The 23,680-nt window shown below is 43.9% G+C and overlaps 1 protein-coding gene across 4 annotated transcripts in view; it reads left to right on the forward strand.

Annotated features, from left to right (window-relative positions):
• Positions 1-23,680, forward strand: part of CSPP1 (centrosome and spindle pole associated protein 1) — a 1,841,309-nt gene that overhangs the window by 497,618 nt on the left and 1,320,011 nt on the right. For all 4 annotated transcript variants that reach the window (XM_069621145.1, XM_069621146.1, XM_069621148.1 and 1 more), the window contains one exon: positions 18,917-19,018. In XM_069621145.1, coding sequence (XP_069477246.1) covers positions 18,917-19,018 — 102 coding nt within the window. The remainder of the gene's footprint in view (positions 1-18,916; positions 19,019-23,680) is intronic.

The raw sequence follows: 23,680 nt of genomic DNA on the forward strand, positions 1-23,680 counted from the left end.
GCTATAGTGCTTATATCAAAGTTTCATTCCTAGAACCAATCGAAATGCATGCTAAGTTTTGAGAGTTGCACGTCAGTGATGAGTTTTTGTTATGAATACTGTTTTTTCTGAAATTAATTGGAGTTGAAGGAAGATCGAGCGATTGCTGATATTCATGAACGCCCTGTTTTTTGTAATTGCCATTAAACGGACTCCCTTTGCCAAACTATTGAGTTGTCATTATTGATTTGATGCAAGAGTACGAATCTGCATCCCCATCCATCTCAAGGGTGCTGCTACTCATCTTAAAGTGCTGTTGGGGAAAACCCAGTCCTATTGGCACAGGATGACTTCTTAGTACTGCTGCTTCTACTTCAACAACTTCACTTCTACTTGATTCAATATGGGAACAGTCACCTTTGTCTTACAGTACTCCTCTTTGTTTAGACTACTATGTTGTATCTACTGACAACCAGTTATACCACCACAGCTTCAGTACTTTGGACTACTAACACAGCTTCAGTGATTTGTACTTCTATATAGGCTTTGACAAGATACACTTCAAAGTACTTCAACTTGAAGTAGGCAAGGCACTCTTCCTCTGAATAACTCTCTTCAAAAGGGGCATTGTCTTTGCCTCTGTTGCCTTTTTGCCACAATGATAACCTGGGCCTGCCTTAACTACTCACTTCTGCTTTCCACAGTCTCTGACACTACAGGTTCTATCAACTTCAAAATAGTCTTTACAAGCAGCCAGTTTCCCTTCCCCAGCTTAACCTGCACTTTCCTGCCGGTTATCAGCATAAGTAATTACCCAGGAGCTTTGATGCCACTTTTAACTTCATATATTGCTTGCACACTTGTATCTTAGGCCAATTAAACTGCTATTAACTTCACAGTACCGTTAGATTGCCTTTGAACTTTGAGAAATGCTGTTTTCACTGTTAATATGGGCAGACTCTTGGCTTGGGCAATGTGTATTCTCTTCAATAGCAAATACACTTTAACTTCTTATAAATGAAAGGTATGCTGCTTTAGAGTAAAGAATAGAGTTCAGTCTTTCTTTAGAAATCACAATTGGGCACACGCAACCATTTAATGTAGTTTTTTACTGTTTAAAGATTGGTATTGAATTGTATTCCCGTGTGAAAGAGAAGGATAGAATTCAGTCCTCCTTTGGGAATCAGAACTGGGTACAAGCAATTACTGCTTGATTTAGTTTTCCCAAGTTAAGTTTTAACAATTGTATTATCAAGGTTAGGTATTCGTTAATGGTCTCCATAACGTTCACTCTCCTTAATTACAGACACGCATCCACTCCTTCAGGCAGCAACAGTCTTTTACAGATTAAAGAATGGGTTTAAGCAGCGTTTGCTTCTCACGCGAGTAAAAGGACTTTCACATTATGTGCAAGTGATACATTCCATTGTTCGGATATTTCAGCTTCAACAAACTACTTCTAGTTTCACATCTTGCGCAAGTAAACGGGGAACTGGATACTGATGCTGGCAATGCTTGTGCAAGGTGTTTGAACGCTGTGCTTCACTCACTGGCTTCTTTGACACTTGCTCTGCGGGTCGCACTACTTCCATGCCTTCTGCCACAACTTCTACTGCTTCTGGTTTCTTAGGGACCGCTTCCTCTGTAAAGGTGTTACTGGTCTGGCCACAGGTTTATGGAGCCCCTCTCGCGTCTGAAACCCACGACCTGACAACTGCTCCTCGCCTCGGTCTCCAGCACTTTCTCTGCGCGGCAACCACAGCAGTCAGGCTCACATGGGGAAAGGCAGCTCTCCTGTATGCCTTCTGCTGCACATCCTCTGCACCTCAGAGTTTAGGGGAACAGGACCCTCTCACAACAAGCAGGTCAAATCTGCTGTCTCTACAGTCCGGCATCACCCTCTTGTTCTCCCACTTCTGCTTGGTTTGCCGGCCTAGTGCCTTCTTCCTTCTGTTACTATTGCAATAGCTCGCATTCCAGTCACAGTTCCAGCTCCTTCCAATTGCCTTCATCTGAGGGTGGCTTTTATGCCTCCCAGGTTCCTTCAGGTGTGGGCTGTAAGGCTTAATTTCCTGACTACTGCTGCAGCATGTATCTTCAGCCCTCTTACTCATCCCAGTATTTTCAGATTACAGGATTTGTAGTCCCCTTCAGCAAAGGTGTTTCAGCTCCTGCAGTTTGGCTAACAGCCATTAAAAGTGTGGGATTATGGTTAAACAGCGGGGGTTCCCAGTCTTCCTGGTCTGTTACCCCGCCCCCGCACCCTCCAGAGCCCCTGTGCTCCTCTCGCAGTACACCACCTCCCGGGTCAGGATCAGGAAGAGTCTGCCTTTCCCTGGCCACATGAGGAGGTTCCCAGACCAGGTTTCTGGGAGGAATCGTCACCAATTCATCACAATACCTTCACCAAATTCTACTGTATCGACTTGTAAAACAGAGGAGTCCCAGGGTAAGACGCATGTAGTCTTTAAAAGCCTGGTTTCCTGAGGTGAAATTCCCTTCCTCCACTCTATATGCTGTTGTGTAAGTTACTGTTTGTAATCTCTTCAACAGCATGTGAATCTATGAAAGTTCCAATTCCTGAGAAGGAATAAGTAACTTACCTGTAACTCCTGTTCTCCATCATTGGTATCTTTCATAGATTCTCATGCAATCCTCCCACCTGGCCCACGTGGGGCTTATCTTTGCACTGTTGCATATGTTAAAAGAATCTGAAGATGGTTTCTAGGGGTGGAGCCTAAGGGAAGCACTGCCTATTGTTGAAGGGCGAATAAATCAAAATGAGTCTAATAGAATAGTAAAGTGAGTGCAGTTTCTTGTTTTCACTGAAACCGCTTTATTACCAAGGACTCACAGCCTCAAGTTAGGGAAAATTCAACCGCTTGTGAATCTTTGAAAGATAACAATGGTGGAGAATAGGAGTTACAGGGAACTAACATATTCCTTACATTTAACTGAAGACTGCCCTATGTAGTAAATGCATCTATTTATAGGACATTTGAGAGGATGTGGTGTCAGTGTTTGGGGAATAACAGTTGCCAGCTCAGGTGCCCCTTTAAGTTAGGAGATGCAATTTTTAGGGTATTCATGGTTGAATCCTGACAGTCGGGGCGGGCTTGCTGTCAGGGGGAAGGACGTTTCAGTGGTGAGGGCGAATAGGGTGATAGGAAGAAAATGCAAAGTGTTGCTGGGGAACTGAGAAATTGATAAGATTTACATATTGCAGAATCCTAGCAGTGAGTAATGAGAGATGGAGTTAAGCAGGTTAATAATAATTTTGCATTTATATAGCGCTGCGAACCCTCAGGTATCTGAGTGCTGCTTATTATTACCCACGGTGTGTGGTGCTCATTTATCGACCTTAGATGGATGAAAGGCTGAATTTGGCCTTGCTGAGATTCGAACCTGTCAGCTGGCTCTGCACAGATGTCAAAGCGAGCACTCTACTCGCTGTGCTATCGGACCGGCTAATAGGTTGATAGGGGCAAGCCCATAGACAGATTTGTAGTTGGAGTGCTTTCATATGAGACGTCATCCTACACAAATTTGGTGTGCATAGGTGGGTGGTTGTAAAGGATTCGGGTAGAAAAGTGAAGTCTGTTGTCGGGTCAGTGAGTTAAGAGGTAATACCATGTGGTGCATGGAGCACTAATCCAGTCTGCTGAAGAAAAGGTTGGAGATGAGCCTTCGACGAATTGAATGGGATAGATGTGCTAATTTTCTGGCTGGGTAATGAAGTTAAGCCTGACGGCTATAGATGTGGGAGTAAGGCGTTATTGCCATTTCAGATCGCTGTGAAGGAGAACTCTTCTCTCTCCAACCCCCTGGTTGCCAGCTATGGAGGATGCAGTGAGGCACTAAAGCCGGGAGGTAGATTACAAGGAATAGAGCATCAAGCAGCCAGTGATGTGGAAGAAAATATCCACCAAAGAAGCAATTGAGCTTGCAAGGGGATAAGGTGTACAGTAAATGGGAGATAATCAAGGATGGATCCTTTAGGGATCCTGACTGATGGTGGTGGTGTCGTAGAGGGTGTTCCAGCTTTCCAGGAGATAGAAAAGGAGCAACAAGGTAATTGAGCAATCGAGGTAATGGTGGTATACTGGATGCTGAGGTATGATCGTCCCGATGACAGGTAAACTATGTTTTAGGCAGTGCAAGATCAAAGAGGATTAGCATGGAGTAAGTGGCCATATTGGGCAATATTAAGGAAATTGGAGATTTTGGTGAGCACGGTTTTCAGTGAGTGGAAGAGGGCTGGTCATTGTGTTCAATGTGTCTTTAAGGTTTTAGTGATACAGTAGAAGGGCCACATACTCTTGCTCTTGGATTTTAGAGTTGTAGTGGAGACAGGCTTTCTAGTTGGTAGGTTTATTGTGGTCAGCCATACATATTGATTTCCTTTTTAATGGACAGGACAGTGGCCACCCTGTTACTGGTTGGGACGGCCTCAAATGATTGTGAGATGTTTTGAAGAAGGGGAAGTAGGTGCAAGTAAGGGACACTAGTTCCTTGGAAGCTTTCAGTGCAAATGGATCTGGAGTAGCACAAGTAAGGTTGTAAATCCAGAGAATGGCTGCTAGTTCAGCTGGTGGGTGCAAGTAATGAAAGTGTGAGGTGGATAGAATTTGTTGGGCGGCAAAGGAAGCTAGAGATTGTGTTACTTATTTTAGTGATTGCAGTAGAGAAAAAAGGGCTAGGTTATCTGCATGGATGGCTGTGTGGTGAAACATGGACTAGAGTTGTTCCTAACTTGTGAGAGTGTAGTGGCGTGACTTGTTAGTCAAAAGTGATAAGGAGAGCTGGGGATAGATTTTATGCCAGCAACATAATTGGAGGTATAAGCTTGATCTCAATTGTTGGATGTCGAGGGATACCTAATGTTGAGGACATGGGTGCAGGGGAATGGAGAAGCAGCTGGATAATGGTGTTGGAAGAGATTACTGAGTGAAATGGCCTTTCATAACTTCAACCAAGCAATGAAGCTGGCAAGGGGTGAAGAAGGTGGCAAAAGGGAGGTCCTGACTTGATATAAATAGGGAGCCAGGTGACTGGGTTGCAATTGTGATTGGGGGAAATGTATTTATTTATACTACAAATGTGATTTAGTTCAAATGAACCTTTCACATACAAACATATTAAAAAAATGTCGGATTAAATAGATGGTCAAAATAATTCATAACATATGAATAATTCGAATATTACAAAATACATACATAAAATCATTCATGGCTATCTCAGATTATTCAGATTAATGTTTTAGCTACTGTCTGACACACCCTATACAGTGCTTACTGTAAAGCTTTATTAGAATTAAGGCAATAATGCAGGAAATTAGTTTAGACAAGGGACCGATTCAGTAACATTCACAATGGAGTGATCGGGCGTGGTTAAATAAATTGTGGAATGGGCAGGAGAGAAGAGGAGAAAAAAAATCAAAGATCTGTGAGTTGCTATGAATGTGGATATGTTAGTAGTGGAGAGTGACCAGAGAGTGGTCTGAGAGAGAAGAGCCGAGCTGAAGTCAGGCGTACATCTTGCTTGGGAGGTTAAATCTGCAAGAAGTGTTGCCTGGACTTACGTGGTTAGTATGACAAAGGCTAAGGCCCAGCTGACATGTGAGGAGATTGGGTTTGGGCAACCCTGGGGCTCAGGGGCCGCCTTCCGCTCAGTGATGCTAGTTTTGGACATGGTATACAGGGGAATCCCCACGGCGTCCACCCTGGCCTTGTGTGTTCCTAACTCCTAGTTCTCCGAGACCCCTACCTTGTTCTGAAAGATATGTGCAGTCAGAACAGCAAAACAAGTGTGGGTATGTCTACACAACCGACTAGGAATGTAAAGGCTGAAGTACCCTAAAATTACTACTGCAGCATCTGATGCCTGAACCCCATCGGACGAACCTTATTGAACCTTATTGAACCATGTGGGGGTATCTGATCTGGCATAGTCCAGGAAGACAAAGGCAATACCTGGTCAACTTCAGTTGAAGTCAAGAAAGAAGTGTTTGGAACAGTAAGATCCCAGAGGCAGTTACCTGGTTGACCTGCCCATGGGATTGTCTGCAACTAAGGAAGGAGAGGGAAGGATCAAAAACCATGTCCCTGGAGGAAGTATTGGCCCCTGTGAGATACTGGAGTGCTTGCTATACCCTTCAAACTCCATCCCATTGACACAATCTACCCTAATCCCTTTCATAACAGAAATAAATTGAATGTTGAGCTTTCAGTAGATTTTTAGTCATCTTTTCATCCCTCAGCTTTCACAGCAGGGTTTCCAGCAAGAGGTCCTATTTGTGGAAAAACAGATTGAGTGCAACAGGGAGTAGGGGTTGATAGACGAGTTATGGTAATTCCATTGTGGCGTGGCAGTTCATGGGACATTTTTAAAGCCGTCATGTGAGCAGAAACCTGCTTACATTCACATCCTGACATTACAGTATCTTGCAAGGCATTTAAATAAACAAAAGTAATTCTGGCAACAGATCTGTTAGAAACCGGGTGAACCTCCAAAGGCCTTCCTTATTCTATTATTCCTTCATAGTTCATCTTTACATTGCAACAACATTCTTAGCAATATTTTCTATATTTATAAAAGTGAACATTTGTTGGTGTCTGGGTTTGTGACAGTGTTTTTCCTAATACAATTCCACACCGTTTCACCAATCTGCACCAAGTTAGTTACCTGTTAGGACATTCTCGACATTACTAACTACATGACATTTGGACACCCCACACCTTTTCCCGGATTTCAGCATCTTCACACATGAGACGGTTGCCTGAAATCGGTGAAACATCAATGTGGTCGTAGAAGAACCGGTCTTGACACAAGGAGCAAAACTCAAGATCTATGGGACCTCGAAAATCACGTTCCAAGGCTCTAGGATGCATGTTTTCTGAGATATTTGTACTGCAATGAACTGCACTGAACCAGGGTGAGGTGAAAGATGGGGAGAGAGCACTGAAGGTCCCAGTATGCAGCAGCGCACCATCTCTTGCCTCCCCCAACATCTGCTCCGGGGAATGTCAGCTAGTCACACACGCTCATTCTCAGTGCAGTTTGCTCAGGGTGCACATCAAGTGATGAGCAGAATCGCGACAGTGACCTACAGGATCATTGATTTTCAACAATTGATATCATGTCTGTCTATAGAACCCGTTCTGCTAGTTTATAAAAGAGAATAGGCTTTGTTTTGTGTGGAGATTTGATGCATTTTTGATAGGTCCTTTTTCAAGGACCAGAAATAATCACAAAAAGGAAACAAAATAATATGCAAGCCCTTATTGAAGGATTGTAAACAAACAAAATAATTTGACATCATCATCAATAAAACGATCACCATGAAGTATTTGTCTACCTGTCTGTGCTGTTCAAATCGGCCCTGAAAGTGAAAAAGATTATATTACTATTCTTGTAATCCCATGGTAGTAATCTAATGTGCAATTATTGTTGATAGCCCATGTGTCTGAGCATACCTCCACTGCTAATGCTTTTTGTGGGAAAGGTTCCATACCATACTCCTTGCTTGAATGTTAGAGTAAAACACGGTCTCGGTATTTCCACAACAAAGTACCACCATATATGTAGTTAAAGTTAATGTAAATACCAAAGTATGTATTAAGTTATTTTTAAGTAGGAAGTGTCCTGATGGATGTGTAACTGAGTTCCTAAAGTGTGGTGTTGGAGAAGAGAAGGGACGAGAGAAGCCAACCTGAGTGCTAGGCGTCCTGGTACAGAACAAGAGTTAAGTGGTCTTGTGACCGAAGGCAAGGAGAGGTGGACCAGTAGGTCTGTGAACAGTGCAGATACCTCTTTGTTGAAGGGAAGCAGAAAAGAACAGGTAACTCAGACAGTGGAGACACTGTGCGAAACTGCGAGAACTACAGGAGGCCGAACTGACATGGGAAGAAAACTTTTGCAACATGTCGAAAGTCCAGGTGATGCTGTCCCTGAGCAAAAAGGATATCTGGGAAAACAGGAGACCCAGGAGGGGGGACTGAAGAGAATCATTATTGGCACGTTCATACGTTTCGCAGTCAAGATAAGACATTGAAGGAAGAGAAAGGGAATCCTTACTGGAACGCTCCTACTCGTCCCAGGAACAGAGAATCACTACTGGAATGCTCAGTCGCTTATGTTGATTTAAGACATTCATGTGGAAGGATAATGCTTACTAAAAGTTTAGTCCTGGAGACCAAGGAGACAACTCTGAGATTACTGAATACAAAATCAGTGAGAAGGATAAACCGAGCAGATTGAAGTAGAAAACAATGATCAAAGTCAAAGTGAAACCAAAGACCATAAAGCAAAGATTAACAAAAAGGAAGTCAAGGGATAAGTTCTGAGTGTTGGACAAAGTTATCCTATGAAAGGAAAAGGATATATATATAAGTGGTGTAAGACAAGTAAAGCACAAGAAGGAATGAAAGAGTAATCAAAGGAAACCGAAGCTTGAAGCTTTGAAGAACCCAGTAGTAGAACTACGTGACCTAATAGCAGTAGTAACCAAGAACTACTTAAGATTACCTTATTGAATGGAACATGGCAAAGAACCAGATCACATGAGAAGGGAGTCCTTCTCCTAAATTTTGTTATAATAGTGTTAGGGTTAGAACAGGTTAGTTTGGACAGTGGACTGATCCTGAATTGCGCTCACTGATGGCTGACACGCATCTTAATTTTGGTAGGTAGGTGAAAACCGTAAAGGTGCTTTTTTTCTTTAATTTAATAAAAATCATCAGTGAGATGGAAAGTCAGTCCGTGTCCTCCTTCTGACCCGCCACAGTTTGTAAAATGTAATCTACAGTGCTTATCATTTCTAAGCTAAATGTCTTTAGTTGTGGAGTATTGAGTTGAAGACAGACTTTTACAGCCAATGTTAAAATGTTTCAGTGATTATCTGGAAAATGGTGGATAAAGAGTGTAGAATACAATCAAATCAGCCATAAGCTGTTCCAAGTTTCTGTGGAAAGCCAGTATTTATTTTTCACTAAACATGATACAGGTTATCTACCACAAGAGAAGCAGCCATCTCATTTCATATTTTTGTCAAATTTTAAATTAAACTATACACAATGTGTTATCAGAACACGTTACTTTATCGGAGCCCTATCAATCCATTTCATTTTATATTTTTCCAGTATTAGTTTTGCAGATTAAAAGGGCCATTAATCAGAAAATGTCAAGTTCCTTGCTCTCATATTAACTCTTGGCCCACTGCGCCATCATCGAGATCATAGCTTGCTTGAGATTAACCTATCACATTGTGCACTTTGTACAGACAAAATGAACTGCTTTAGCTGACCACGTCACTGCTCACCTATGTAGGGGACTACAGCACATTACTACTTTTGTATGTTTGTATTGCACATCTTGGTGACCTATGTACAGAATATATTTAGATTGGATATGTCCAAGATGTGATTGTGTGAACTGTTCATTATTACAATGGATTACAATATCTGAAGGTCTTATGACTCTGAGTGGGAAAGCTATCCCTGTTGGTTCTTCTAGGTGAGGCCAGCAGAGATCCCAATAATATTAAAGATGCTAATTTACAGCCTCGTTTAGCATTAACTTGGTTAGCAATAAGGTGATACTATGTTGCTTTGTTGGTAAGTAAGGGCTGGCTTGCTTCACTTGGCTTGATATTGAATATAGAGATTTTTCACGGAACGTAACCAGCTTTGCTTTGCTCATCTTGGATAATTGGCAGAATTGGATGCTGTAATGCTGCAAATACTACTTGCGCAGATTGGCTTGGATCCGCACTACTGCATATATGCTCTCTTCTACAGTTTTCTGTTTTATTTTATTTTGATCTTAGCTTTTACTCATGAAGATCTGGAAGGAATATTATTGTGGAAAAGTGTTTAGGGTTCTGTATTTTGTCCAAATGCCTCCTGAGACAGTGTCTATACATGCAATAGCCTATTGGACATGAATTGATGCAGATTACTAGTTTCTGAATACAATGTTTTGCCATCGATTTAAAACATTTGGTTAACTGGATCGTTAAGATAGTTATTCAGATTTGGTCATGGATTCTCACACTGTTTGTTCCTGGCCTGTGGAGTAATGACATGGCATGGCATTGGCTGTTGCATGATCAAAGCTGCACTGTTTTAATTTCTGCATGCATTTTCGAAGGGCTATATTGGACAAGCAATTGGAATTGGTTCCATAGTTTTAAAAAGAAGACATTGTTTGGATGTGCAATACAAATGTGTTGATTATTGTTGGAACTGGTACATCTTTGCCAATATACTTGAAATGAAGACTTGTAGAAAGTTCAATTTCACTGTCAGCAGAATGAGTGTGTATGTCATGTAAGGGTGCAGAAGTAGGAGTCTGACACAGTGGTGGCATGGTAGTTGGCAAATACTTTTATTAGATGAAAATAAAGGCGGAAAAACCCTAGCTATCCCTAATACTGAAAGGGTTTCCCTGGCCCAACTTAAAATACTAATCTGTCAGGATGTCTAAAGTAAAGAGTCCACGGTTCTGTGTCAAATCCCATTTCCTTCCCTTACACATTGAACTTAAAGTAAACAACTGATGGCTGTTCAGCGGCTTCACGTTGAGACTGTGGTCTGAGGCGATGTCTCTCTTCCTCAGGTTATAATACTGTTTTTTAAAACAACCTAGAGTTCCAGGTTTCAGATTTCTCTAAATAAGGAAAAATATCTTGTGAACTGTTTTTTGATCAGTTGTCTTCACTGTCATTTCTTTGGCATATAAGTTTCTTCAACTGTTTGGCCAGGGTGATGACTCCCTTCCCTCTGGTCCCAGTTCGTGGTGTCACAAGGATTGCTTCCCCCCCCCTAACCTTTATCAGGTTTCTGGTTGCTCAAGTCTCTGTAGTTGGTTTTTCTCTGGCTTTTCAAATTACACAATGCTTGATGGGTGGGGGGGGGGACTGGGAGGAGGGGAGGTGTCCCTTCCCCTGCCCCTTCTCAGGCTTCTTGCCAGTTTGTTTTGTCAGGGGGAATGGCTTCTTCCACTGGCTTCCTTTGCTTTTCTTTATGCACAGCCCACCTGACTTGTAACGATGCCAGGTACTGTGACTGTGAAGAGGTACTGAGGATCTGTCTTCCTTTTTTGTGTGCGGGTCCCAGACCCCTTGCTTGTGTCCCTCCTTCTGTATAGACTTGGTTCACTCTGCTGCCAAGTACTATCGTGCAGCCCAATGTATGCAAATAGCTCTCCCCCTTGATTAGGGTCCCAGACTCTGTCTTTGGCTTTCTTGTGGATGCAGTGCGAGAAACCTGAGGCTATCCTCACACCTACTCCCCTTGGATCCTCTTCTCGGGTGGCCAGGGAAAGGCCATTACTTTTGGATCCTGACCCTGGGGATGGAGATGAAGGGGAGGGATCACCTGGGTGGAGCTCCTTGGGGATTGGGGTGAGGATATCTGCAGGTGAGACATGGTGTCCCCCCTTTTCTGGTAAGAACCAAACTTGCACACCCCCTGCCTTTTATAGGCTGTTGTGAACCATTTCCCCTCATTTTCTCTCATTCAGACCATTCTAGTACTGGGACAAGGAAGAGGCGACTAAGAGTAATGCACATGAACAAGTAATTTCACCACTCTGGTACTGAGACAAAGAGTCCTGAGAAGTGTTGAGAGAGCCAGACATGCCCCAGTAACTATTGTCAAGCAATTGAAACTAAGTGTTCACACCTGCAACCAATTGAAGGTGTATAAAAGGAGACGGCAGCAGCAAAGGGAACCAGCTGGGCCAGGAAGCGTGTCCATCCGAGGTGAAGCAGGCAGAGTATGGACCGGTGAAAAGGACACCAAACGTAGAGAACCAAGATGCAAGGGCCATTGTGGGCAGCGAGAGGGTCTGGAGCTGTGCAGCGCTCATTACCTGGTGTTCCCCGTGGGAGTGGGGAACACAGATGCCGCTGAATGCTGCAGGAAGAACTGAGAGAGAGTGAGAGCTGCTTGCTGGAGCTCCTCTGGAGTGAGAGAGGAGCGAGCGAGAACCCAGAGCACCCGGAGGAGCGGCCGCACACCGGTGAGGGACAGGGAAGGTTCACTCCGGCTAGGGCGATCTAGGCGCATGGTGTGGGTAATGGCGAATACCAGTCAAGCAAGAACACATGATTAAGGGGTCTGGAGGCCACAGAGTGAACTATTGAATATCAAACACATTGCCAAGCACGTAATACGTTTTGAATGCTTCACTGTAGAAACAGATATTAGAGCATTGCACGAATGAAATAGAAAGTGATGAGCATTTGCAAACAAAGTGAAGAGTGTGAAACACAGCACTGTTGGATAGTGTGAAAACAAAGTGGTAATAAGGAGATCTACTGCAAAGGAAAGTGTGTGAGTTGCATGTTGATAAAGGGTAGACACCATAAAAGTGAATCTGAAGAATACGTGGGACTTAGAATACAGATGCAGAAAGGAAGCCTGTGTTGTAAAGTAAGTGCTATGAGAAAGAATTAACTGTTGTTAAGTGCTAAGCGTTCTCGGTTGTGTGACCTGTGATGGGTGGACTGTGTGTTCCGACAACTGCGCCTAGTCCGAGGAACCCTTTCTTCGAGTAAACCAAGAGAAGTCAAAAGGCTGAGGCTGGTCGGCCTAAAGTTGTTACATTGATAGAAAGAAAAGAGAAACTACATGAGTTGATTTGACTGTGAATTTGAAATCTGAAGAGCTGTCCACTTGGGGAAGTGAACCATGAGAACATTTTGTCAAACATTGTTGAACCTGGAGAAGGGAACTCTGAGGTTATTTGGTTGGAACTGTTGTGCACTTGGGGCACGGAACCCAGAGCAAGCCTACAGCTGGAAGAATCTTAGAACTCTAGTGTGAACACGGTTTCTTTGGTTGCTGACATCCCTAAACATTGGTAAGCTTTAGTTGTGAGGGCAAGTATAGGTTCTAGACACAGACCTTTAAGTTTAACTTGCTGACTCAGAGTATCCTTAGTTCATTTAGGTAGGGGCAAGTTAGACCTTACACCATCCTGACATTTGAGTTAATAAAGACTTTTTATTTGAACTTTGAATCAGTTTTCTGTGTCTTGCTTCTTGATGCCTTCACATTGGATCCCAGACTCTCCTTGCTTGCGTGGCTTTCCCTTCTGATAGACTTGGTTCACTCCCCTGCCAAGTACTATTGTATGACTCAAGGTAAGCTACAGCCTCTTAACCTTGGTTAGGGTCCCAGACCTTCTATTCTTCACTTACTCTCCCCTTTTGGACTCTCCACCACCATCTCGCGTCCCCAGCGATGTGCATAACTTTTCTCAGTCCGCAACCATCCTGGGTCTTCCCTGGCATCTGCGGTGGGGCTTCCCCAACCTTTGTGGTTTCTGTGTTGCGGCGGCTCCGCAGGGGTACACTTCCTTTGGGTTTCGTGGGTCTCCTTTCTTGTGTTGTCCTGCTGTAAGGAGAACACCTGGAGCTTCTATTGGTGGCACTGTCGAGTGGTTCTCCCAGTCTGGACTGGCCCAAGCTCCCGTTCTCGTCTTGCATCCAGGTCTGCTTTCTTCTCTCCTGGGCCGGGCTGACTCTTGCGGTTACTCCAGAAAGGATCGGACTAACTTTCTAGACTTTCTTCCTTTTTTGTGTGTATTTGAAATGTCCATATTGAATGGAACGCATATCTTGGTTGTGTGTTGTGCTCGTTATTCCTGCGTAGATCTTCGTCCCAGTGTTATCTATATTTTTCTCCACTGGGTTAGGTGGGATTCCCCTCATCTCAGTTCCTTTGTGTACTCTGTAGGGGTAGTCCCTACTCTTCCTCATCCCAGTATGTCCTACGAGGCATGAGTTTTCTATCTTGCAGAAACATATAGAGGTGTGTGCAGGATAGGAGGATGAGGGAGGGTAGGGGTGGAGGATGGGAATACTGCGTTCTCCCATAATAGTCATCACTGGTCTCTCAGGAGGGTTCCCTCCCAATAAGCTCATGCTGCTGAGTACCACTCCTAGGGGAATTATCGGGTAGCGGCCTCACCTCCCTGACCACATGGGAAGGGACTCCCTCCATGGGAGAAGTGAACATACCTTGGGATTCGTCAGTTACCATACACTCTTTCATTTTTCACATTACAACTGCTCACATACACTGCATGAGAAGTTGTCCTTGATTGTGCTTTCATGAAAATAGCTAGGTGAATTAGGAATTGGAATATTATTTAAATAGTGATGCTTCCATTTCATATGTATGCTTAAATGGTTAATATAAAAAATGCATATTTTAAAATTCATCAATGAATTGTGCAGACCTGGCCCTTAATCTACTGTGCAAATTGTGCTTTTTGTAGACAAGCTAGGTTTAAAAAAATGATTTTAAGAATTCAAGGCAAATGTATAAATGACTGTTCATTTTTTGGGTTCTGAGAAACTCTCGTCCTGTGACTATATCTGCTGACTGGAACAAATCAGGCTATTATCTAAAGTGATTTTTGATTTACAATGGAATACAAGAGTTGACTGCCTGTGCATGCTTCTAGGATTTTGTGGTGTGTGGCTACCTGCAAAAATGACACTTTGCACCTTTTGACACAAATGGGGCTGGTTTATATGAAAACATTTTTAAAAATATACGCAATAAATTACTCTATAGTTTATTTAGTAGATGCATTCTTTAATATCACAGATAAGCACCATTAGCGGAAAGCTACACACTTCAGTTTAATTATTTAGAGCCCTAGCCAACACGTTTCTCTCTGAAGAGCTTTTTCTGGGCCGAATCGGCTTGTGTAATTTAGTACACTTCTCATGATTTGATGTGAGAAAAATGGTAAGACATACAGAGGTGTGTCACACTAATTAGTAGAGTTCAATTAACAAAATAACTATAACATAAAGGTAAGGGAAAAGGAAGAAAAGTGGTTGATCTCAAATAACTATAATTCATGCAGAATGACAGCCTGAACTCGCCATAGGAATATGATGACATGCTGTAACTGCTTACACTACTTGAGGTCAAAATTGTGTGGTTCTGCAAGATTGAAGTTACTAATGAGTATGATTGTTAACGTCTGGACCAAATTCAGATGAAGTGTAAATCATCTTGGTTCCTCAAACAATTTATGGGCTGAAACAGAGCTGGACCAAGCTCATGGTGCTCTGCTTGAAGCCATGAAGCAACAAAAATTGACACAGCATGTGGTTGGTCCCACCCATACGGAAGGCCAATACCCTGGGTTTGATATTAGCCCCAGGGGCCTTGGTCGAGGTGTTTCCCAGTCTTCCGCTTACATGGTCGGATCATCTGGTTGTGCCGTTTATACTTAAAACTAGAGGAGCTGCGAAACAGCCTCTTCACCATAATAGTTTGTGGTTGGGAAAAAATTGGGCCAGAGTGGAACCCTGTACGGTCTTTAATAAAGTTATCCAGCAGCAGGCTGATGAAAGGGACAAGTTAGGCCCCCTATCCACAGATATAGTTAGGTTGGTCAACGGTCTGGAGTCTGTAGCAGACAAACTGGCCCCTTTAAAACTGATGACGAAGCCACCTTCTCACTGTGTACCCTGGTATACTCTGGCATTCCGGGCAATACGCCTGGATGTACGGCAGGCAGAACGGAAAGGATATCAGGCTCATCTTCGTCAAAGGTATAAACAGCAACCTGTGATCTGCTATAAGGCTTTAAATACAGCCAAGTCTATTTATTTTGAGGATTCAATCCAAGCAGCAGTGAACGTCCCAAAAAAATTACAGGAGTTCATGAACAAATTGACTAAACTGGATAGTAATACACAGATAGCCGCCTCACAATCTTTGTGTGATGAGCTCTCTACCTTTTTTATCAGTACAATTGAGGAGATTAGGAGGGGAATTGTGGGTAAGGGAAACCCAAGCGATCTTCATTATGCAAACGTTGAAATTGGCATCCCTCTACTGTTGGGCCGGAAAAAAGGCAGAGGCCCTTTTTTCTGACTTTGCCTTAACAAACGAGGAGCTAATTAAGATAGTTGCAAAGCTTAAATTGGCATCGCCCTTTGATCACATTCCACTGAGACGATTTAAAGCAGCGCCTATGGCGTTTTATGACGCACTGGCTGCTGCAGTAAATTCGTCTCTGCAGTGGGGCGTAGTTCCGTCTAAGCTTAAAGAGGTTTTAGTTATTCCATTGCTGAAAAAGCCATCACTTGATCCTTTGATTTTGGCTAACTATCGGCCTATTTCACTCTTGCCCTTTCCTATGAAGGTTTTGGAAGCAGTAGTGACCCCCTCCCCCTAATTGAGAACTTTCTTGGAAAGTCAAGACAGCTTAGATAGCTTTCAAATGGGCTTTTGCCCCTTAATGGAAACCAAATCAGTTGTGGTATCGGTATTGGATGATCTTACCATGATCTGGGACGAGGGCGGCACAACAGGTCTCATTGTTTTGGACCTGTCGGCTGCTTTCGATACCATTGATCATGGAATATTGATGGTGAGGCTAGAGGAGGCAGGATTTGCTGGGGCAGCACTGGATTGGTTTCATGCTTTCTTGACCTCACAGATAGTTTCCCTTCACCCCTACCGCTCCTCTCCGGTTTCGGTCTTCTGCGTTGTTCTGCAGGTTTCAGCTTTCTCCCTTGCTTTTCAATTTTATATATTCGCCCTTTGCTGATCTTGATTCATCTGTTTGGCTTTAGTGTCTTCTCATATGCAGATGACACTCAGATGTTGTTTAGACTAGACACTAAGCAGGGCCATGTAAGAGGTGAGCTAAAAAACTAATTGGAAGCCGTCCAAGTCTGGATGGAGTCAAATTGGCTCAAGTCGAATGGCGGGAAGACAGATTCTGATCTCGGGCCTGCCAGCGGCTGCTGATGGATTGTCCGATGCTTTTTGGCTCGCATCATTGGGCTCGTTACCTAAGCCTTCCAGGCCAGTTCGTAATTTAGGTGTAAAGCTTTTTGGAATACCCATCTATGGAGGTGCAGGTTAACTCGGTGTATGGTGCAGGCTTTGTTAAGCTCAAACAGCTAAAGAAAGTCCTCCCGTTTATTTCAGATAAATGTCATGCTCCAGTAGTGGCAGCTTGTGTTAATAGGAGTCTGGTAAGTTGTAATGCTGTTTACCTGGCACAGCCTGCCTTTCTTATGCAGCGCCTGCAGGTGCTACAAAACACAGCAGTGCATTTGGTTACCCACTTGCCAGCCAGAGCAGGTGTAACGAAGGCTAGACAATCTCTCCATTGGCTCCTGGTGGAAGCTCGGGTACAGTTTAAGGCGCTTTGCATGATGCACCGTGCACTAGATGTGGAAATGGATGCTTAGCCATCCAGGAGAAACTGGTTAGATATAACCCTGTGTGTTCTTTGAGATCCTCAAATGCAGCACTCCTTCAGATAACCAAGTACAAGAAAGAACGTTTGGGTGGCAGGGCCTTTTCAGTGGCCGGCCCCAGGCTTTGGAATTCGTTGGCTGAAAATTTGGGAGAAATTGAGGATTTCCTATCCTTCAAAAAGGATCTCAAAACGTTTCACTTTAGATAAAGCTCAGAGGGAGTTAACCACTTTGACGTCAGGGTTTGGTTTACATCTATCCTGATTATCGGTTGTCTGAGCGCCGTGATAGAGCGCTACACAAATATATTGATTGATTGAAAGTTTGCTAAAGATCCCCACAGAAATGAGGCATACCACTTCTGAACTAGTCCTGCAATAGCTTATCTGAAACTATTTGCACCTTCTTGTGCCCAGTGTCCACTAGAAGGACAATCCTTCTCTAGGCCTTACAGAAGTTACAGATTGCCATGTTTATGTAGGAAGAGGGCCTTTTCTCATTTCTTGGTAAACTTGTGTTAGCACATGCCGGCTGACTTAAGAAGCTGTGCCTTCTGAGTCTGTGATGAACAGAGTTCCTTAAACTCTTGTATCCATATCAAAAAGAGAATCCTGCAGCTGTTAGCTGTCCTTCATATTGCATATATGTAAATGACACATGTAGGTACTTGCGGAAATGGTGCTTAGTAGCTTTGTTTCTTATCAAGGCCTGTTATTTTTTTCAAAGTAAATTTTTGTCCTGAATGCTCGCTTGGCTTCACTCTGGCTACGTTTTCTGGTTGATGCTCTTTTGTTATCCATCACTTGTTTGGATAAGTCAAATTGAGTTCATGAAAAGCTCATCAAGAGCATTGTTTTTTGAGGGCTGGGGATCGTTCTTCTAAATTAAAAAAAACTCCAAGATCTGCATCTCCACACATTTACCTCGGGTATTGTGTACGCCAGATCTACACTAAATTGTACAACCTTTTTTCTGGTTAATCCATCTATTCCGTATTTCTTTCCTTGCAGCATTGCTTATATTTCCCTCTTATTTTAATAGGAAGATGTTTATATGAAGGACAGTTGGACATTATTTTACTACATGCTTTTAATTGTATTATTTAATTATGCCTAGGCATCGCTTGCGAAGATTATGTAGTAGTACATTGCAAGTGTATACACGTGCTCGTCGAGTGAGGGAACGACAAAGTAACATTTTCTCTCTAGCTTCACAACACTCACCCATTAACAAAAGTTCCAGGCTCTTTATGGCAATCTCTGTCAATGGTACGAGTTCCTGGTCCTTTGATACCAAAATCTGGTATACGATCGCAATACTGGTCATATGATATGAGTAGCACAGTAAATAACTGGGCATTTGATAACAATAGTTGGCAAGTAGTGAATGCTTGGTTTGTGCCTAAAGAAGTGTTGCTAATACTTGATTTTGAATGTGAGTTGCCTAAAGACTAATCCACTGTTGCATTTCAAGGACCAAACCTCTGATGCACACTAGTTGAAGTTTCACACCTAAAGGCTGTTGGCACTTATCTGAAAATATGGTGTGCTTTAAGTGTGAAACTAAAAGGTATATTTTGTGATTTCTACACCAACATTTAATAAAACCTTTCCATTGTCCTCCAACAATATATATTCCGGTTTGTTTTTCAGAAGAATTACATTGTTCCTGACCTCTTTTTTTCAGGAGCGATTACGCTATGAGCGAAACAAAGAGTACAATCAGTTTCTTAGGGAGAAGGAGGATGCAAATGGAAAATTCAGGCTAATTGCAATACAGAATATGCAGGTAAGTGTTTCTATGATCTTGGCCGATTTATGCAGGCTAACAATGAATGAGACGTGAAATAAACAATTTCAGTCACACATAACATTGCATAAATTTAAAAAGTGATTTTATATTTTGACTCTTCACTACTCTTTGGATTGTAGGACACTTATTTTTCTCATTCAATTCGTTTAAATGCAGTAACAAAACATTGAAAATAAGTGCAACTTTCTTTCCTTTTGCAGTCTTACGTTTGAAAATATTAATTTTGAGAATTCTTTGGGTGCTTAGGCTACGTTTGGACATTGATTGGTTTAGAATGGTGAAATAACTACGTTTTAATGTTTGCCTTTGAAGCGAAGTATAAGGAATTTCAGAATGTACTGACTTCTGCTTAAAGGCACAAAGAATACCCCAATTGAGGGTACTCCCAAACATTGTCAAGGGTGTCCTATTCTGTTTGGTCTTTGCCTGGGAACCGTAGTGATTGCTGGCCACTGCCAAAAACTTGAATCCACCAACACACTAAGACCCCCTTTGTAATGACAGCAGAGTTCCAAGTCCCAACAAATAATTTGCTATTTTTGTTTGTTTTTATTATTTGTAATGCGCGCCTAACCCGGAGGTAGCAGGGTGCAAAGGCAACAAGAGGATTGTATAGCTTAAATTACATGGAGGAACAGCAAGTAGCGTACAGCTATGGTTGCAATGCTGGACACATCAACATTAGTCCAATGTGCAGAGATACATATTTACATGCATACGATATTTACAATTACATGTTTCATGATATATCTGCAAGTATCATATTAACCAAGTAATACAGATAAAACATGACATTGTTTAAATAAACATCATGAGGTGTGTCAGTTCTACCCAAATCATTTAGGTTGCCACTTGTGCCAAATGGTGCATTTTAAAGCGCAAGTTCCAGTAACATTAGTAATACATGAAAGAAAGAAATGTGAAAAAGAAATGATGCCAAAGTATAAAGCACTTTTATCCAGTGACCCTGACCACAAAAGTAATGGGATTTCAGGAACATTTTTTTTTTTTGTGTGCAAAGGTTTGACAACTTCACAAAGACATTTTTAGAAAGTGATTGTAATACCATGCTTTTTAAGGTAAGTTGAGCCAGTGGGTTGCTTACGAGGAATTAACCGCAACTGTGTGGCATCACTTCGTGGCTCAGCTTGACATATGGTAGATACACATGTGAGGCTGTGTGGTTTATCACACGGTAACTGTCGGACCTGGCCTGCTGGATCACTCTACATCAAGTGCCCGCTTCTGATATGGGGAGCCTGTCTTTTGCAAGTATGAACGCCGTAGCAAGGCTAGAGTAGCCTTTTGTGGCAAGTTAGAGAGGTCCAAACTGGGGCTACGAGGACTCATTCCATCTGCTCATGCAAGGGCATAGCGAAGGGGGAAAGGCATAAGACACCCCCTCATCCCACTGCTGTGGGAATGCATCCGCTGATACCGCATCGGGGTCCGGCCTCCATCTGAATAACACTGGCAGCTGGGCATTCAGCCGTGCCGTGTCGCGCCGCGAAGAGGTCCCTGAAAAGTGGACCCACCTGTGTTGCAGGAGGAGGAAGACCTGCCCATCCAATTTCCAATTGCTGGAGTTCGACAGGTACCTGGAATGCCAATCCGGTCTATCGTTCGCCAGACCCAGCAAATACTCTGCCATCACCGAGATCCAGTGCTGAAGGCAGAAGTGTCAGAAGTCCTTGGATAGCGCTACCAGTGGTCTCAATCTGGTGCCACCCAGATGATTGATGTATCTGTCTGCTGATCTATTGTCCATCTTGAGCAGTATACAGCAGCTGACTCTGGCAAAAGATCAAACTGTGAAAGACCCCGCCAGGAGCTCCAGACTGTTGATATGAATCTGTAGCTCTTTCAGCAACTATTTTCCTTGGGTGGCGATCAGACCGCACCTCGCTCCCCATCCCGCCCAGCTGACTTCTTCTATGTCGGGCACAGGTCCGAAGTTCGCCCTGCCATTCCAGGCCTCCATATGCATCAGCCACCAGAGTAGCTCCTTTCTCACCTAGGGCAACAGGGCTAGACGTGGCGTGTAAGAGACTGCGTCTCAAGTGTTGCGCTTTTGAGCCTCTGTAGGTTTCGGTAATGCAAATGCCCTGGAAATACGTCCTGAAGAGAGGAGAGCAGGCTTATCACTCTGGCTAGTTCTCTCAGAGAAATTGTGTCTTTGCGTAACAGTACGCATATCTCCTGGCGTCTGGGTGTACTTTGGCCAAGGGGAGCCGCAGTTGGCTGTCCTCAGTGTCCACTATGAAAGCAAAGAATTCTAACCGTCGCGAGGACGTCGGTGCCGATTTCCCCCAACTGTTGAGGAAACCTAGGCTGTGCAAAAGCTCTATGGCGGTTGTGCGTGCTGCCGGACCAATAACTCGCTCTGTAACGTAATGATGTCATCTAGGTATATTATCAACCTCTTTCTCCTCTCTCGGAGGGATGCCACTACAGGTCTCATTGGCTTGGGTGAAGGCCCAGGGTATTGATGAGAGCGCAAAGGGCAAGCTTTGGCACTTCGAGCCCCATCCAGCTGACTCTTAGAAGCCTGGTGTGCTACAGACAAATGGGCACTGCTAGATAAGCGTCCTTGAGTTCTAGATGCACCAGCCAGTGTCCGGGTAGGTGTATCCCTCAGCATGTGAATGCCCTCCATGATATGATATTTTATTTCTATCGCGCTCGTACACAAGTATTTCAGAGCGCGACAAGGCAACGGAGGGGAACAGGGGAGAACAAAACAGCGATCTTACCAGGCCCAGTGACATTGAGAACGCGCAAGTGCATGGGAGAGGAGGAGAGGAAAAGTGCATGGAAGGGGGAGAAGTGGAAAGTGCAAAGCAGAGGAGAAACAGATAAATAACAATAAATAAATAATAAAGGCAACAATCAGTCTTAGTGCAGCCAGCAATTTGCAAGTGCTAGGTTTAAGGCACCAGACAGGGTAGGTCTGATAAGCGCAGGACGAAAAAAGGGGGGCTCTATGGGTACAGATACAGACCCCAGTGCAAGGGGTGGCCCGCAGGCAGTGCGGGAGGGGGGCAGGGTGAGCAGGTATCTGGGCCCGGAGGACAGAGGGTGGCCAGGAGTACGGTGCCAAGAGAGAACAGATCAGCAGGGGAGAAGGGGAGCGAAGGCAGAAGAAAAGAGGAAGGTCTTGAGGTGTTCCAAAACAGGAGATGGTTCTTCTCAAGTTTTAGAGTGGCAGGGAGGCTGTTCCAGAGGGAGGCCATCTTGAAGTGACGATAGAGGACAATCTTGTCAGGATTTTTAGGTTTGTTACCAGATGCACCTTCGCTTTCCTCCTGACAAGAAAGATGGAACTGAAGAAGCCTGCCTGATCCTCCACCGGTGGATCGCGCTGTTCTGCTCCAGCTTGTGTGCTTCTGCGTCTAACGCTGCCCTGTCTGCATCTGGCAATGCTATGCGGTGAAGGAGCTGCATCTCTGTGGGTTCTGCAAAGAATTCTATCCGGTAGCCCCTCGCTACATCCCAGACCTGAGCATCACCTAAAGACATTCCACGCGTGCACAAATCATGCTGTCCTGCCCCCAATTGACACATGAGATGCCGGCACTACGCAGCTGGGACCCACCTGTTGTCTGTGATGCTGAAAGTGGTGCTGGCCGCCTCCAGCTGCGACCCCTGACTTTGCCTCTCAAGGGGAAGAACGTGTCTTATCTATCCTACCAGTAGCTGGATGACTCACAAACCTGCTGGGACCTCTTATCTGATGCAAAGCCTCCAGAGGAGCGGCCCCTGCTTCTTCCTGCCTTGGCGAAAAACCTTAGTGGCAAAACTCTTTTTAAAGAGGCTTAGGCCTTTTATAGGGCTGTAAAGGTGGCAACAAACGTTGCTATCTCTTCGCTGAACAAAAGTTCCTGATTGGCTTGTCCCGATTCAGATGTGGAGAGCTCCCGCAGCTTTCAGTCGATCTTCATTGGGATACCTTTTTGTCTCTCTCCCAAGAGTCATAACTCCTTCTGAGCCCAGCCTGATAAAATGATTAGGTCTATGGCCCTCCCCGTCTCGAGCGCCTCTTCAGACAGGTCAAGTATCTTCGCTAATGGTCCTGTGACATCCAGGACTTTATCCTGGCATGACCTCCATGCCAGTTCTATAAGTTTCTTGGGGTCCTTAATGTTTTTAGCTAAAACAGTAATCATTCTCGCGTCTAATTCTGGAGTGAGTGCCACCCTCCCCTCAATCTCTGGTTTTAGGCACTCGTCCTTGAGCTTCATCGTGGCTTGTACAGTGGCTTTCGTAGCTTGGCTCTTATATATTCCGCTGCAAAGTTGAAGCAGTTGGCGGAGCAGAGCGTTTCAGTGTGGGGCTGCAAGTCTGCCCTTAATGTTTTTCTCACTGCTGGGAGGAGCTTACAGATACTCTTCCAACTCACGGAGTGAAGCAGAGTTGAAGCAGTTGGCTGCAGTTTGCTGTGGTAGCGCAGTAACCGAGGGATGGCGGAAGTGAGAAGCTCCAGGAGTTGGAGCACTGAATGACAATCACTGTGTTGTGAGCAACGATCTGCATGGTAAAGGCCTGTGGCGTTGCGAGTATTGAAATTAGTGACTCTACCAGTCCCCCTGAGACTTTAGAAGACGAGAGGTTAGTGGCACTTGTGATAAACACACCAAG

The sequence above is a fragment of the Ambystoma mexicanum genome, chromosome 5q (genome assembly GCF_040938575.1).
Source record: "Ambystoma mexicanum isolate Mex_15411 chromosome 5q, UKY_AmexF1_1, whole genome shotgun sequence".
Classification (NCBI taxonomy): domain Eukaryota; kingdom Metazoa; phylum Chordata; class Amphibia; order Caudata; family Ambystomatidae; genus Ambystoma; species Ambystoma mexicanum.